The sequence below is a fragment of the Vigna unguiculata genome, chromosome 5 (genome assembly GCF_037176805.1).
Source record: "Vigna unguiculata cultivar grain cowpea cultivar isolate G323 ecotype 2 chromosome 5, ASM3717680v1, whole genome shotgun sequence".
In the NCBI taxonomy this organism is placed as follows: Eukaryota; Viridiplantae; Streptophyta; class Magnoliopsida; order Fabales; family Fabaceae; genus Vigna; species Vigna unguiculata.
Genome location: NC_140796.1, coordinates 23,349,425 through 23,367,782, shown reverse-complemented (window position 1 = coordinate 23,367,782; position 18,358 = coordinate 23,349,425). Strand labels below are relative to the sequence as shown.

The following is an 18,358-nucleotide window of genomic DNA, read 5'->3' as shown; positions in this document are numbered from 1 at the left end:
AACATATTGATGATAGTAATTATGAGATGGTCAATGTACTTCCGAGACAAATAACGGTTGTGTTGAACCACTTGGATCAAATCATAGTTGAGAGTTTGCAAAAGGGTAGTAGGCAAATGGCTCGAATAGAGAATGTTTCGGCAATCCCTTAAACCTCATGTGAACAATAATAACATCGATCGACAAGGGAATGTCAATTTTGTGATTCAAGACAACATAGGTAGTTTCAATTTGAATCAAAATATAATTAGAAATGTTTGGATGCTTGGAAGAGGTCAAAGAATAACTTTACTAGACTCACTGAATTACCTCTTAACTCAATAAGCAACTGGGTACCATCAGAGAGAAATTTCCACTAACATTCTTTAGGGGAGACTCAAATGAGACTCAAATGAATCTTCTGGGTCTAATAAATTGAAAAACCTTAGTGAAGACATTAATTATTATTTGAATAGATATAGACTAATTAAATCTCGATGTATACCCCACAGATCCTTGAACATAAGTTGGTCAGGATGGCATCTACAGGTTTGGAGTTTTTGATATGTAAAAAGGTTAGTTAATAATCCATTGAGAGATGACTATAATTATTAAATATGATAAAAAAAGATATAGAAGATCAGATAAGTTTAAAAAAGAAAGAGTGTCTTACATAAGCACTTTAAATATGAAAGTTCAAAAACTAATGACATACACAATTAGTTTAGCGGCTTTCAAAAAAAATCTCAGGTACTTTTGAATTTTTATACAATAAAAACATTGTTCTAATCCATTGCAATTTTCTTTTAAGTAATATACAAAATATTCTTTATTTGAAATTTTTATATAACTTCTTTACAAAATAATATACATAATTTATTACAATAATATTTAACTATTAAAATTAAATATAAATATTATTTCACGAAGAAATATCCCAAATTTTGGATAAACTTTAGAATTTGATTAATAAATTAAAAGTAAAAATATATTTTAAAATACTAAATTTCTTAAATAGAAATAAATTAAAATTTTCAAAAAAATATACTAAAACATAATTAATTTTAATCTACGTTTATATGATAAAAAACCGAAAGCGATTCTTCACGCATTATTTCCTTTTCTATCCGTTTTTATATTCACACTAATATCAATAACTTGAAAGTTTCTTCACACTGAAGACAAGAAAATTCCTCGATCATTGCTTCAAAATATGGCAATTATTACATCACGAAAATTACATTAGATAATTATTAACCGTACACTCGTGCATATCCATCTTTTCTTCGTTCACGGGAAACAACAGCTTCGACTTGAACAAGGGAGAGGTTTACAAATTTCAAGTACAGAGAAATGATAGCCCACATTGAAGAATGATTAAGCACAACATTCCATAAATCAACATTTTAAGAATATTGAGTACTACATCTAATTACATAAATCAACATTCAAAATAAATAAAAAATATAAAATCATACTCAACCAGCAAAAAATTGTAAAAATCACTTGGAAACCAAAATATTGTAGACAAACAAGCGTAGAAAACAGCACAGCACACAAACATGTAATAGATAACAGAAATACAACACATAATGAGAGTATATCAAAATGTTCCAAAATGTAATCAGTAGAAATTTAGCTGCTTCACTAATCTCCCAAAGTATCAAAAGAAAAGGAACCAGGGATTGATATTTAGAAAAGCAACACAATATATTTAGCTTCAAGGGAACGAGTCATATGGGAACAGAACAAATCCACACAGACCAGATAGAGAAGCAGTCTATATGTTAAAACTTGTAACACATTGTCAAAAGTATAAAAAAAAATCAATTTCAAATTTCAAATATCAAAACAAAATACACTGTCTGGAATATCTGACATCTAACAGCCTCAGAGATCTTGGTGGATATGAATCATCAAATGGGAGATTCCCATCAAGAGTAGCAAATATTTTCTAACATCACCGGCTATAATAAAATAAGAAAAACACATCCTAAAATAATTATAAGCAACTAAGCACACAATTTCCTATGAATTCATGTTCATAATCAATTAACACCATAAATCTAATAAAATACAAAAAAACAAACAGCGAAATCGATCAAATGTGATGTTGTCAGTAGTAGCTGGTTGTTAAATCACATATAAAATCAGTGGGAATCCGTCTGATTTTATCATCATTCAACATCACAAATTTAAAACAAACAATTTTCTACAAATTCATGTTCATAATCAATTACCACCATAAATTTAATAAAATACAAAAAATAAAAACAAAACAGCGAGGTCGATCAAATGTGATGTTGTCAGCAGTAGCTGGTTGTTAAATCACATACAAAATCAGTGGGAATCCGTCTGATTTTATCATCATTCAACATCACACATATAACACCCAAAAAATAAATCTAAAAAATCAATGAAAAATTTATAAAGAACAACATAAAACACATTGTTCAAATTTTCTAAATAGATATTTATCTATCTTGTCACCGAGAAGTCCTATCAAGGATTAAGGATACTCGGAGCTAAAGACAGACAACACATATATTAAAATATGTGCTAAACTAACGTTAATATAGCCTAACGATAGATTCATTGCCATACCAGATCGAGATGCAAAGAATTGCAATATTAGGCAAGAATCTCTAGTTGAAGAGAATTAAAATTAAAGAAATAATTGAATAACAAATAAGAGCTCAACCCTAATTTTGTTGGACTCAGAGTGTTGCTTTCTGTGCTCAAAGACGAAACCTTTAACAAAGATCCATCTCATACAAGAGGTGTCAGAATAATCAAGCACTCTTCATCTTCGTCCAACCAAACATTAACGAGAAGCACAACAAATCAAATTTGGGGAAGATCTGCATGAGAAGGATAAAGTATTACGAAATAGGGACTAGGGTGTTTCTGAAGAGAGGCTTCAGTAAGGGATTGTAGATTAATTGAAGGGATTGTCTTATTTATAGGCCTTTTGTTAGGGTTTCCATTTGTTTTCTTGTTGTGCTGGCGTATGGGCTTTTGCGGGCCGGGTCGAGAACATCACATGTTTGAACTTTTTTGTTATGTTTCTTGTCCACTATTCAGTTAAGATAAGATTTGAATAAATTTGTACATGGTTTTATTACTTTTAAAAGATAAAAATACATTCAAGATATTCAGAATATTAATTTTAAATCTTATAAAAAAAGTAACATTATTTCCTAAATCTAGTAAAAGCAAATTTTTATTTATTTATCAATGACTGAAAAATATGAATTTACAACTTATATTTTATTTTTCAGAAATGTCTGTCAACATATGTTACAATTTATATTTTATTTTTCACTGAATTATAAAAAATCACTGCATGAAAATATGTCATATGTATATCAGTTTTTTTTGCCATCTAAGTTTCATTTAATTCTTAAGATTGTATAGTTATAATTATAGCAATCAAAGTTATTGAAATGATTTTATGTTTTGATAAAATAGATCAATTAAACAATTAAATTTTACATGAATTATGGTAATATATTTGGTTTTATTACTTTAAAAAGATAAAAATACATTCAAGATATTCAGAATATTAATTTTAAATCTTATAAAAAAAGTAACATTATTTCCTAAATCTAGTAAAAGCAAATTTTTATTTATTTATCAATGACCGAAAAATATGAATTTACAACTTATATTTTATTTTTCAGAAATGTCTGTCAACATATGTTACAATTTATATTTTATTTTTCACTGAATTATAAAAAATCACTGCATGAAAATATGTCATATGTATATCAGTTTTTTTTGCCATCTAAGTTTCATTTAATTCTTAAGATTGTATAATTATAATTATAGCAATCAAAGTTATTGAAATGATTTTATGTTTTGATAAAATAGATCAATTAAACAATTAAATTTTACATGAATTATGGTAATATATCTGGTTTTATTACTTTTAAAAGATAAAAATACATTCAAGATATTCAGAATATTAATTTTAAATCTTATAAAAAAAGTAACAGTATTTCCTAAATCTAGTAAAAGCAAATTTTTATTTATTTATCAATGACTGAAAAATATGAATTTACAACTTATATTTTATTTTTCAGAAATGTCTGTCAACATATGTTACAATTTATATTTTATTTTTCACTGAATTATAAAAAATCACTGCATGAAAATATGTCATATGTATATCAGTTTTTTTTGCCATCTAAGTTTCATTTAATTCTTAAGATTGTATAATTATAATTATAGCAATCAAAGTTATTGAAATGATTTTATGTTTTGATAAAATAGATCAATTAAACAATTAAATTTTACATGAATTATGGTAATATATTTGTGTATTTAATAATAATGATAGGATTTCATTCAATATATAAATATAATTATTATTGTATAATCGAGTGATAATGTATGAAATATTTATGTTTTGTATCACAACTGTAATTGTTTCACTGACTAATATCTGGCACCGGCTTCTCTTAATTTGAAATAAATTTATTTTATGTTAATTATTTTTTTAATATTTTATTTTATTAGACAATGTGAAAAAATAAATTTATTAAATTATTAATAAATTATTTGTTAGCGTATTTTTTGTTATAAATTATTTAGGCTTAAATGGTCTTTTGGTCCTAGTTTAGGACGACTTTTTTCATTTTGGTCCTATTTTTGAAAATATTTTCAATTTGGTCCTACCTTTCGTAATTTGTTTTTAATCAACTCCTTTTCGTTAACTCCATCTAAATCGTTAATGGAACAGTGTCAGCGTGGTGATTTTGTGTGACGTGGATATTGTTCAATGACATGTCCATTTGCACTGTCATAGCCCAGATTTTAAATTGAATTTTAGGGTTTATGTTCATTGTGGTTTAGGGTTCCATTAAACGGTTCAGCTGAAAACGAATGTCTCGTGGGGCATCTTCATCTTCTTGCAATAGCTGGGTTCACCGGACTTGAAATTCCTGCCATGGTGGTTCTAGGGTTTCAGGGTCACCCCCAATTTGCGATTGCAGAGACATTGCAGTGGTGCGCATAGCTAGAACTACAAAGAATTTGGGTAAACAATTTTGGGGCTGTGCGAACTTTAAGGTTTGTTTCCCACTGTTCGGGTTTGGGTGTTTCTTTCACTTTCAGTCTTTCACTTTCATCTTCATGGTTTTTTTGTGTTGTAGAGATGTGGTGAAGATGTGTTGGGATGCAACTTTTTCAAGTGGTGTTACGAAGAGGGTGCTGATGAGCGAGATGCCATTATCGCTAGGCAAAGGCAGAAGATTGCTTATATTGAAAATGCATTGAGTGTTTAGAAGAAACAGATGCAACTGTCATTAGTTGTGATAGGTGTTCTTATTGTAATGATTGTAGTTGGTTTTATGGGTTGTAATTGTCGTTGGCTATCTTGAATAATTACTTGAATGAATGAATGGTATTCCTTTATCTTTAATTACATATTCTCAGCTGTTTAAAATTGTTTGTAATTGTTTTTTTAATTTGAATGAACTGAAGAACGAACAATTCTGAAAAGTGGAAATGAAGAAGGCAGATAAAATTCTGAAAAGTGTAAATGATAATGCATTACTAATTAAGGCTTTTAAGCCTTCCATCAAAATATCAGTGAACAAAATCTAGAAATTGTTAAAGTACATCCTGATTTCCAATTATCACATTCATAATACATAACAAAATATTCCCTTCCCCCAAAGTACAATCAGTAATCTCATGACGGACGTGGTGGCCTTCTTATTTGCATTTTTGGCCTCATCTTTATAATTCCATAAGTTGGTTGGTTGGGCTGTTGTACTGCAGTGTTGGGTGGTGGTCCTGGTGCTGGTGGGGTTGGGGCTGCTACTGTTGGGTGTGGTGCTGCAACTGGTGGGGTTGGTGCTGCAACTGGTGGGGTTGGTGCTGCAGTGGAATGGGTGTTGCAAGTGGAGTGGGTGTTGTAGGTGGTTGACTTGGTGGTGGTTGACTTTGTGTGGGTTGAGTTGGTTGTGGTGTTGTAGCTTTAGTGGGACGTTCTTCACAGCCATGGACAGGAAGTGTTGGACAATTGTTCCTCTTGTGCCCAAGTGCGCGACAAACTGAACATCTCTTTCTATGACCATCTGGCCTCATTTGGGTGTTATCTTTTCTAAGTTCCCATGCTTCCAGCCTTCTCTTCTTCTTTGGTCTCCCTGGCAGCCTTCTTTTAAGTGGTGGTAGAACATCAGGAAAGGCAGTTGTTTCCCAGAAAAGTTGACCATTGGCAAGAAGAACTATGGAGTTGTATATCTCTTCATATGTTGTACGTTTGAACCAATGTGGATTGTAATCTTCTGCCTTTAAGTTGAGGAAGTTCAGTGCAGCAATTGCATGGCAGCATGGGATCCCACTAATGAGCCATTTCCTGCAGCTGCATTCCTGGCTTTCTATGTTGACAGTGAACTTGTCTCCAATTAATGAGACATGTCTAACTTCAAACAACTTCTGACCTGACCAACTGTAGGAGGATCAAAGTGAAAAATTTTAAACCTAAACTAGGACCAAATTGAAAAGTACTTAACCTTAAACTAGGACCAAAGTGAAAAATTTTAAACCTAAACTAGGACCAAATTGAAAAGTACTTAACCCTAAACTAGGACCATAGTGAAAATTTTTAAACCTAAAGTAGGACCAAATTGAAAAGTACCTTAGTATCCAATACTTAGTTTGTTCAGACTCTTTTGACAATCTGGCGCGTATCTTACGGCATATATCTCCCTCGTACTTCTGCACCTTGGATCTATTCTTGGACCACCTTTTCATAATATACAAACGGATGTCTTCCTGCATTGAGATGATTGGTTTGGACCTTGCATCCATAATAACGTTGTTGAAGGCTTCACTCATGTTGTTTACCAACATGTCACATTTGGCTTGCATGGTAAACCTAGACCTGGACCAATATCTGCCAAAACAACTTTGTTAATCTTTTGTTAATCTGGAGAATCAGTGATATTGATAACTAACCTTGGTGGTATTGCTATTAGGTATTTGAAGGCCTCCTCGTTCACTTCTTTAATATTATGCATTTCTCTTTCACATGCTCTTGGGTGTGTGCTGGTTGCAGCCTTCCACATCAAGCTTTTTAGTTGCTTGCTTCCAAACTTTTTTCTGAAATTGCTGTACAGATGACGCATACAAAACCTTTGCTCAACGCCAAGCAATAGGTCTTGTATGGCAGGAAGCAAACCCTGTGTATATACTAGTCAGTTAGTTTTCATATTACAAAAATAGAAGTACAATGAACATAAAAAAATATGGAAACATATTACCTTTTGTTGGTCGGACATAAATGTGCAGAACCTACATACATCAGCACCTCCCAGGTCCTCAATCAACAACTCCAGAAACCAGCTCCATGTGTCTTTGTTTTCAAATTCAACTACTGCGTAGGCTATAGGAAGCATCTGGTCATTTGCGTCACGACCTACAGCAGTTAGTAGCTCACCCCCATATTGTCCTTTCAAAAAACAACCATCAAGGCCTATGATAGGTCGACAGCTTACAAAATTGTCCTTGCATGCCTTTAGACAAGTGTAAATTCGCATGAAAATCTTCTCATCATTAACATCTTCCACTTTAACTTTAACTGTGGATCCGAGATTTGATCTAATTATCTCATGAGCATAATCATAAATCCTTCTATACTGATATTTAAAAGATCCTTCAACCACCTTTGTTGCTAGTTGTTTTACCCTATGAGCCATTGAAACTGACACCTTTGTATTCCATTTCCTTGCAGCTTTATTACGTATATCAACCAGCTTCAAATTAGGATTTTCTATTAATGTGTTGTCTAAGGTTTTACTCAACCATTTTGAATTCATCAAATTTATACTAAATTCTTTGCTGCACTTATGACGGTTTTGAACTTTCCTAAGCTGCCATGTTTGACAAGAAACCAGAAATCCACAACAAAGGGACCAGTCACACTTCCCTTGAGCCCCTAAACATCTCACCCGCACTCTTTCCTTGTCATTTTTGTCAAACTTCAGGTTCCTACCAGCATGAACAACATACGTTCTTACACCATCAACAAAATGTTCCTTGTCCACAAAGGTAGTCCCCACCTCCCATCTGTAATCAGCCATAGACTTTGGTTTCTTAAATGTACCAAAATAACCACTCATCTCATCATGTTCTGCCTCACTAGCACTGCCTTCAATGCTACACAACTCTTCTAACTCCCAACTATTATCAGACAGTCCTCTATCTCTCTTAATTCCATCATGTTTTGATTCACTTGCACTGTCTTCACTATCATGGTTTTGTGAACTAGGACCAACTTCACCTGACCCCAAACCTTGACCATAATCAACATCTATTTCTACATCAACTACGCCTTCAGTACCTCCATTACCACAACCCCAGTCCTCTCCATCACTATCTCCTAAACAGTCTGCATTAGAATCAATCCACCTATCAACCTCAACCCTTTCATCATCACAATCCCTTTCATTATCCAGCCCTTTATCACTTTCAGGAATATTATCCAGCCCTTTATCAGCTTCTGGATTACCCACATTCTCAACTCCAACTTCTTCTTCACCTATACCCACATTCTCAACTCGCACTTCTTTTTCACCTATACCCACATTCTCAAATCCCACTTGTTCTTCCAAATGCCCAGTACCTTCACCCTAAACATCATCAGCTACAACCTCAGGAGAAGGAGAAGCACACCTCCTTAAACTGTCAACCACTTCACCTTCGTCTGATCCAATTTCAATCTCTTTATTCCTAGCATCTTCAAGTGGAGCAGACCTTACATCTTCAGGTGGAGTAAACCAGACTACAATCTCAGTTCCTAGTACCTCAAATTCACTAACAGCATGACTGTTTTCTCCACTCTCTATAGGTCTCCCAGCATCTCCTTCAGGTTCCACTATATTATCATCTACCTGGGCTTCATCAACTCCATGCACAACAAACATATGCACTTCACCATAATGCCTTGCGATATGAAGCATATTAAGTGCACCCCTGTCATCATTCAAAGGGTGCAACAACATCTATACACAATAACACAACCCCTTTATGCTATGATACCCCATTTCCTTAAGAGACCCCAATATTTCGAAATAACTCCAGCGGTCAGGATCGCATGACCAATGAGTAGTTTCTCCACCAACATACTTACACCACTCATTTTTAGCAAATTCACCACGGTGGTGGACCACAACCTCAAACCTTTCATCAGACATTGGAAACACAAAAAAAACACACAAAAAAACCTACAAATGGTAAACAATGTTTAAATGGGGGAACAAATACTACATCTATAACCGACAAACCGACAACGAACCATGAAACCCACCCCACCACAGATAGCGACAACACAAGCAATTAAAAATGGTGGGTCACCAACGAAAACAATAAACAATGCACCACCGAAAAAGCAACAACAATTTAAAGATTCCATGGAATGCATAAACAAAACCCTAATCATTAACACTAAACCCAATCAATTCTGACAAACAGTAATAACCTAAAGTAGGACATACCTTCACGATGAAATCGTTTTTCCCTCCGCAACGATTGACCAAAGATGAGCGATGAAATCCACAATGCCAGAATCCCTAATGCGACCCCCAAATCCACAATTTCAAAGAGCGAGGATGAAATCCCTAATTCGACCCCCAAATCCACAATTCCACATAAATAACCCTAAACCTAAACCCAATTTAATGAGATATTAACCCTAAAACGAATCCGCAATTTCAATTAAATGGTCAACACAGTGCAAATGGACACGTCACTGAACAATATCCACGTCACACAAAATCACCACGTTGGCACTGTTCTGTTAACGATTTTGACGGAGTTAATGAAATGGAGTTGATTGAAAAAAAATTACGAAAAGTAGGACCAAATTGAAAACATTTTCAAAAGTAGAACCAAAGTGAAAAAAGTCATCTTAAACTAGGATCAAAAGACCATTTAAGCCAATTATTTATTATTTATGTATTGTAACGTTCCATTTAATCAATAATCCGAATTAAAGGAAACGTCACACGGGATAATATAGTAGTGCGGTCTTAGAGCATAATCATAACTCCTTACAATACTCAAGGCACTCCACGATGCAACAACTATCCAAAATACAAAGTTTAACAGTACTCCAAATTAAAATTTAAAGACCAAACAAATACATGGGCCATCGCCCTATAATCAGACCCAAAGCAGTAGTGATGTGATCCCAATAAGGCTTATAGCTTGGGTCAACGCGTAGGCCCAAATCATGCTTCAGGCCCAATACATGGCCCACATGCAGCTTCAAGCCCAAGCCCATCAAGAGGCCCAATAACAAGGAGCATGTTCAAAAAGATCCAATTAGGCTTCATTCAAGATGGCCCAAACCCACATGGGATTCTCATACTCTTCACATGGGCCAAAGAAGATGTGAAGATTTGAAGAGGTGTCTCAAAGAGCAATAAAATAGCAATAATATTGGCCCATTGTTTAGGCTTTGCTTTCTAGAATAATAAGTCAAACAATGAGTAGTTCAATTGATAAAATTGGGCTTGACTAAGCCCAATAGAAGATTTGGCCATGAGCTATCAAAAGAGCCAAGGTGGACTAAGTGGAAGTCAATACTTCTTCCTACACCTCATGGATCCAAAGCATCCAAGGGTTAGGAATGCTTCCTCCTTTTCCAAAGCATCATCCAATGGCCAAGATCAAGCCTCATTCTCCAAGCTTAATCTAAGGGCCAAGATCAAGGCCCACTCCATCCAATGGCTCTCCTTTCTCATGTGTAAATGGCTTCATATAAAAGCCAAAATTTCACTCATTTGCAGACACTTTTGAAATTTTAAGCAATAGATGCAACTTGAGTTGAGAGCACTCCTCCCTCTATTGCCTTTGAGAGTCACCACTTTCTAGAGATTTCCTCTCTCTACCTCTATAGCCACCTTCCTTAGGCTAGCATAGATTAGGAAATCCTATCACCTATTTCACCTTCCATTGCTTGCAAGTGCCTTCCAACTTGCCTCCATTCCTGACTAACTGACTCCTTAGAGTGTCAGGATGCAACTTTACCTTGAATCCTTATCAAATTATATAGATGGGACACCAGCATGAACTCTCACTATCAGGGATCATGGAATTACGTCCCGACCACAGAAGCACGACCCTGAAATCTCACCTAGAGATTTCAAGGAATTACGTACCAACCACATACCAATCATGTTCAAACAACCAAGTAATATTTATCATGCATATACATCTCATGTCAACCTTTATAACCAACCCTTTTTATATTCCAGGTCAAACCATACCAACTCATCATCCTCCATCCATGAATAGGGAATTTTATCTCATATCATTACCATGCCACTTTCATAATCAACCATTTCATGTTTATTACATGCCAAGAATTTATCCAAGTTCATCATTCACAACTCATACACCCTCCCACTCATGCATATTCATTCACCTCATGTCATTATATAATCCAATTAAATACATGCCAAGCATCCAAGAATAGGGAAAATATCAAACAGGACGCACTATCGCCCAACTTTTCGCTCAGGATGAAGGGTCTCGCTCAGGCGAGCTCCCTTCGCCTAGGCGAGACCTCGACAATAGGAACAATGGCCTTCTACGCAGTCTCGCTTAGGCGAGACCCCCTTCGCCTTAGCGAGACATCCTCTCGCTCAAAATAAGGGTTTGGTCGCCTGAGCGACAACTCGCGTGGAAAGGCATGGGCGAGCCTCTGTTTCTCTCGCCTAGGCGAGGCAAGCTCACTTGGGCGAGATTATTAGTGCTCGCCACTATTCGCACCTGCATCAGCCATACACATATGCCAAACAAGAGTAACCAGACAGTCCATGCATCCACAACAGCACACAAACTCAAGAATCATGAAACCAAAAGTAGCACGAGCCACAATCACACCAGACAAAGAGGTTCTAGCTTCCCTTACCTGGATTGAGCTAGCACAAGACCTCGACACCAACTACGGAGCACAACGACTCTAGGAACGAACTAAAGAGCTGAAAGAAATAGTGGAACAGAGCTAAGAAATGGGGTTACCATGAAACCCTAACTGGAAATACGAAAAGTGATTAACAGGGACCAATATGAGCCAGAAGAACACTTACATGGAGTAGAAAAATGTATTCGAGCTAGATTGAAGATAACTAGGAGCCAAACCCTAACAGAGCTTCTGAAAGGGAAAAAGGAGCATATGAGGGACTGTTTGCAGAAGTGAGGGCTGAAAGGGAGACCCTGGCAGCTTTAGGGACCTTAGCACCCTATGGGCCAACCCTTAGGACCAACAGATTAAAAGTCAACCCTTAAAACATTAGGGCAGAAAAACTAGGCCTTACGTGTATCATATAATTTTAAATGATAAAAATTAATTGAATATTTTATTGATATTTGTTAATAAGTTATTAAATAAAAAAAAAAGAGAAAAAAACTGAAATTTGAAATGTATTTTAAAATAATAAAATTGTAGGTGGAATTAAATATTGTCGCAGAACGTAAAGTAATTTGAATAAAAAAAATATTATATTTATTTATTTGTTTCGGTAATATTCAGTGGACATTATAAAAAAAAGTTTTGAAGAGAGAGAGGAAGTTTTGAGAGAATATTACCCGTAAAGAAGATATTACTGTTGAGAATTATAAAAGTTGAGTGGGTTGGAAAATGAACAAAACAAAAAAACCTCTTCAGAGGAAACATTAAAGTAAACTAATTTTGGAATGGATTATTACTTGATAAATAACATTCTAATTATTATTAAAAGTTAATTAAAATAGTTAAGTTCAAATTTTGTAGATTGCATTAGTAAGTAGTACTTAAATATATGGATTTGACAGGAACCAGGCGAACCCCTCAGAGCGTTCATAGATCGCTTCAGTAAGGCAGCTCTTCGCACACCACACCTCAACCAGGAGATGATCCTCCAATGCATGGCCCTCACCCTACAACCCGACCCCTTCGCCAACAACGTCTACCTACACCCACCCGCCTCAATGCACGAACTCAAATTGCGTGCAGCCGATTATGTCCGCATGGAGGAAATGCAAACCCTCCACACCAAATTCTGCAATGACTATGTAGCCACCACCGCCAACCCTACCCCGCAACCTAACCCACGCCATGATGCCCGCCCACGCGAGCCCCGCCAACCTCGCTTCACCAGATATGCCCCTCTTATCGTAGCCCGCTCCCGCATCCTCGATGAGGCCCTGCAAGCTGACCTAATCCCCCCACCACGCAAGACAACCACACCTCCCAACGCTGATATGACCAAATATTGCCGCTACCACCGCAACCATGGCCACACTACAGAAGAATGCAAAGCACTGCAGGATAAAATAGAAGAACTGGTTCGTGTTGGCCACTTTTGCCGCTTCATCCGTAGAGATGACCATTCCTCTTCCTCTCGATCCCGTAACCCCCCTCGATCCGACCACAGACGCCCTCCACATGACTCCCGTCACGACAGACGCCCCAACCAAGAACCCGAACCGGCCCGCACCGACATCACCCCCACCGACCCTCCCCTACGTGGCACCATCAACACCATCTCTGGTGGCTTCGCTAGTGGAATATCCACCTCTTCTGTCAGAAAGAAACACCTCCGTCATATCCAATCCATCAACCATATCACCCATTCCCACCACAAGCGCCGCATGCCTCCCATCATCTTCACAAATGACGACTTTCATGGCCTCGACCACCAACAAGATGACCCCATGGTCATCACGGTTGAAATAAAAACCTACGCCATTAAGAAAGTCCTTATGGACCAAAACAGCTCTGTTGACATCCTCTACTGGGCCACCTACCAAAAACTCCAACTTCCGGACATCGCTATGGTCCCCTATGATGAACCAATATATGGCTTCTCTGGCGAACAAGTTTCCACCCGCGGCTACATCGACCTCCACACCATCTTTCGTGAGGGAACCCAAACCAAAACCATCCCAATCCGCTTCCTCATCGTCAACGCGCCAACATCCTACAACGTCCTCCTAGGTCGTCCTTCCCTCAACACCCTTGGCGTTGTCCTCTCCACCCCCCCCACTTGGCCATGAAGTTCCCTTCTCCCTCCGGTGACATCCTTACCATCCACTACGACCAACGCTTGGCACACGAATGCTACATGGCCAGCCTGCGCCCACAACTCCCTATTCAACAAACCAACCACATTGAGCGACCACCTGGCTCTAGCATCGCACTGTCAGGCGAAGACTTGGACCCTAGAGTAGGCCGGGATGTCCGTCTCGAACGGTTGAGGAGACCTCCCCTTTGGAGCTTCCCAATGGACGCTCTATCAACCTAGGCACTGGTTTGAACTGTGACGAGCGTGCCATCATCACACCCATTCTCCTCAACAAAATAGATCTTTTCGCCTGGTTAGCCGTTGACCTCCCTGGGATGGACCCTCTAGTGGCATCCCACAAATTATCCATCTATAAAGAAGCCCGCTGCATATCCCAGAAAAAACGCAAACTTGGCGAAGGACGTCGGTTAGCAGCTAAGGTCGAAGCCGACAAGTTACTAAACGCAGGCTTTATAGAAGAAGCTCAATACACCACTTGGCTTTCTAATGTTGTCTTGGTGAAGAAAGCCAATGGCAAATGGCGGATGTGTGTAGACTACACAGATCTAAACAAAGCTTGCCCTCGCGATGCCTACCCCTTACCCAACATCGATCGCCTCGTTGACGGCGCAGCAGGAAACAAGGTGCTCAGTTTTTTGGATGCATATTCCGGGTACAACCAAATTCCCATGGCCTCATCTGACATGTACAAAACCGCCTTCATCACGGACGATGCCAACTACTTCTATAAGGTCATGCCTTTGGGTCTCAAAAACGCTGGAGTAACTTACCAACGGCTGATGGACAAGGTTTTCAGTCATCTAATGGGACAATGTGTCGAAGTATACGTTGACGACATGGTTGTCAAGTCTCCAAGTCATCGCCAACATGCCGAGGACCTATCAGCAGTCTTCTCTGCACTACGCCAATACAACCTTCGCCTCAACCCAGACAAGTGTGTATTCGGCGTTGACCGGGGTAAATTCCTTGGTTTTATGTTGACCCAGCGCGGTATAGAAGCCAATCCCGAAAAATGCAAGGCCATCATCGAGATGCGCAACCCCACTACTATCAAGGAGGTCCAACGTCTTATAGGCCGTCTCACAACCATTTCCCGCTTCCTACCCAAACTAGCCGAACAAACCCAACCCATAGTCCAACTCTTAAAAAAATCCACTCGGTTCACGTGGACTGATGATTGTGAACAAATCTTCCAAAAACTGAAAACAACCCTAACCTCCCCACCTATCCTCCATAAGCCGGACACCCATAAACCCCTACTCGTATACATCACAGCCACCGACTACACTGTCAGTGCTACGCTTGTCCAAGAAATAGAAGGCACGCAGCACCCTGTCTATTTTGTGAGCAGAACGCTGCAAGACCCTGAGACCAGATATCAAATGGTAGAGAAGTTGGCCCTATCTTTGGTCCACGCAGCATGCCGCCTACGCCCATACTTCCAAAACCACAGCATAACCGTTAAAACCGACTACCCAATCCAAAAGATATTGCAAAAACCAGATCTAGCCGGACACATGTCTTCATGGGCCGTCGAACTGTTAGAATTCAACATCCGCTATGAACCCCATGGCCCCATTAAAGCCTAGTGTCTTTTAGACTTCGTCAACGACCTCCAGCACACACCCACAGAGGACCAGTGGACGCTTCATGTAGATGGTTCCTCAAATCCAAAAGGTGCCAGCGTTGGCATCATCTTAGAAGGCCCCAACGACATCCTCATTGAAAAATCCCTTCACTTTGCCTTCAAAACGTCAAATAACCAAGCCGAGTACGAAACAATCCTCGTTGGCCTTTCCCTGGCCCGCGAGATAGGTGTTAAGAAATTAACGTGCAAAATCGACTCCAAGCTCATTGTAGGCCATCTAAATGACGAGTTTCAGATCAAAGACCCCATCCTTCTACAGTATTACCATTTGGTCCGTGCAGTCATTCAATCCGCCTTCGAACAAGTCCGCATCGAACACATCCCAAGGACCGACAACATTAGAGCCAATATCCTCTCCAAATTGGCTAGCACCAAGTTGAAAAACCGTCACCAATCCTTATTACAGCAAACACTATCTACGCCCTCCATCACACACACTTGTCAAAATTTAACCCACGCCCCAGCTGACAACGTCACCCCCTCCCAAAGCCATAATTGGACCACCCCCTATATCTAGTACCTCAAAACCGGCAACCCCCCAAGATGCGGACAAAACTTGGTTGGCTAAGGCCACTAGGTACACCATGATAGGCGATGACCTCTACAAACGCGGATACAGCCAACCCCTTCTCAAGTGTGTCACGGCAAAACAAGCACAATATATTATTAAAGAGCTACACGAAGGCATTTGTGGCTATCATTCCAGCGCACGCACCATGGCTACCAGAATTCTTAGAGCCGGATATTTCTGGCCGACTATAGAAGCAGACTGCCAGGATTATGTCAGAAAGTGCAAACCATGCCAGAAACATGGCAACCTTATTCACCAAAAATAAGAACAACTACACCATATACTATCCCGTGGCCATTCGCTAAGTGGGGAATGGACATTCTCGACCCCTTTTGACCCAGCAAGGGGCAAGTGAAATTCCTAATTTTAGCCGTCGATTACTTCACCAAATGGATAGAAGCCAAGCCGCTAACTACCATCACGGCCAACAAGTTTAGCAATTTGTTTGGAAAGATATTATATGTAGATATGGTGTTCCACATACCATCATCACAGACAATGGCCGACAATTTATTGACAAAGAGCTAGCCAAGTTCCACACTAGCCTAGGCATCAAGCACATCACAAGTTCTGTAGAACATCCACAAACCAATGGACAAGCAGAGGCGACAAATAAAGTTATCCTCGTGGAGCTGCGCAAAAGATTAGATACCGCCAAAGACCGATGGCCCGAAGAGTTAGTAGAAGTGTCATGGGCTTACAGGTGCACCCCTCAATCATCAACAAACGAATCCCCATTCAGCCTAGTTTACGGTGCAGACGCCATGAGACCAGTTGAAATTGGCGAACCATCCCTGTGCCGAGAACTATACGACCCAACCCACAACCACCAAAACATGGCCATACATCTCGACCTTCTACCCGAACTCAGAGAAAAAGCACACATACGCAATTTAGCTGCCAAACAACGAGCTGCCAGAAAATATAATACAAACCTATGCCCACGATCATTCGCCATCAGGGACTTAGTATGGAGAATGGCCAGCAGTGCTAGAAAGAAGGATGGCAAGTTCTTCGCCAATTGGGACGGCCCATACCGCATACGCGAAGATGCAAGAGGAGGAGCTTATCGCTTGGAACACTTATCTGGGGAAGAGATTCCCAACACTTGGAATGTATCACACCTCAAATTCTATTTCAGTTAAATGTATGCTACGAAGAACACTTGTAACCCTGGGTGTACTCTTTTTCCTCACATGGTCTTTTTTCCCTAAAGAGGGTTTTGGCCAGGGAGGTTTTAACGAGACACCCATATTTAATAAATAAAATGAAGGGTTCTCAACTATACAACTTTCTTATGGTTTTACTCTCATATTCGTTTAAGTTTCCCACCCTTACCACAAGTAAGTGGCCTGGGTCGAACACCCTTAACTTGTGCTTAATTCGTTTAAGTTCCCCACCCTTACCACAAGTAAGCGGCTTGGGTCGAACACCCTTAACTTGTGCTTAATTCATTTAAGTTCCCCACCCTTACCACAAGTAAGCGGGCTGGGTCGAACACCCTTAACTTGTGCTTAATTCGTTTAAGTTCCCCACCCTTACCACAAGTAAGCGGGCTGGGTCGAACACCTTTAACTTGTGCTTAATTCGTTTAAGTTCCCTACCCTTACCACAAGTAAGCGGCCTGGGTCGAACACCCTTAACTTGTGCTTAATTCATTTAAGTTCCCCACCCTTACCACAAGTAAGCGGCCTAGGTCGAACACCTTTAACTTGTGCTTAATTCGTTTAAGTTCCCCACCCTTACCGCAAGTAAGCGGCCTGGGTCGAACACCTTTGACTTGTGCTTAATTCGTTTTAAGTTCTCCACCCTTACCACAAGTAAGCGGTCTGGGTCGAACACCCTTAACATACAATCGATTGTATCACACATACACCACATATCATCAAAACACGACATACATAATAACATACAGAGTCTTAATCACATTTAAACACAAGTGCAAGAATGTACCAATGTAGCGAAATGTACCAAATATTACAGACATAGGCTCAAATAATATTCTCGAATCAATTAAGACTAAAATCCTATTCTGCTGCGACAGGTGCCACCTCCTCGGAATCGCCCGCCTTCTTC

At 38.8% G+C, this 18,358-nt stretch overlaps 1 protein-coding gene and 4 non-coding genes across 5 annotated transcripts; all 5 read right to left on the bottom strand.

Moving 5' to 3' along the window:
* Nucleotides 1–1,865: 1,865 nt before the first annotated feature.
* On the bottom strand, nucleotides 1,866–1,948 carry LOC114186420 (small nucleolar RNA SNORD24). Its single transcript, XR_003605077.1, has one exon. It is a non-coding gene; the product is annotated as a small nucleolar RNA SNORD24 (small nucleolar RNA).
* A 142-nt stretch (nucleotides 1,949–2,090) lies between these two features.
* On the bottom strand, nucleotides 2,091–2,166 carry LOC114186370 (small nucleolar RNA R12). Its single transcript, XR_003605030.1, has one exon. It is a non-coding gene; the product is annotated as a small nucleolar RNA R12 (small nucleolar RNA).
* Nucleotides 2,167–2,280: 114 nt separating this feature from the next.
* Nucleotides 2,281–2,356, bottom strand: LOC114186371 (small nucleolar RNA R12). Its single transcript, XR_003605031.1, has one exon. It is a non-coding gene; the product is annotated as a small nucleolar RNA R12 (small nucleolar RNA).
* A 337-nt stretch (nucleotides 2,357–2,693) lies between these two features.
* On the bottom strand, nucleotides 2,694–2,793 carry LOC114186374 (small nucleolar RNA snoR1). The gene has a single exon (XR_003605034.1). It is a non-coding gene; the product is annotated as a small nucleolar RNA snoR1 (small nucleolar RNA).
* Nucleotides 2,794–5,805: 3,012 nt separating this feature from the next.
* Nucleotides 5,806–7,058, bottom strand: LOC146886251 (uncharacterized). The gene is made up of 3 exons (XM_085673361.1): nucleotides 6,949–7,058; nucleotides 6,629–6,886; nucleotides 5,806–6,439 (listed from the first exon to the last, which is right to left on the bottom strand). Exons 1-3 carry the CDS (start codon nucleotides 7,056–7,058, stop codon nucleotides 5,806–5,808), a joined length of 1,002 nt encoding a protein of 333 aa, XP_085529487.1.
* Nucleotides 7,059–18,358: the final 11,300 nt, after the last annotated feature.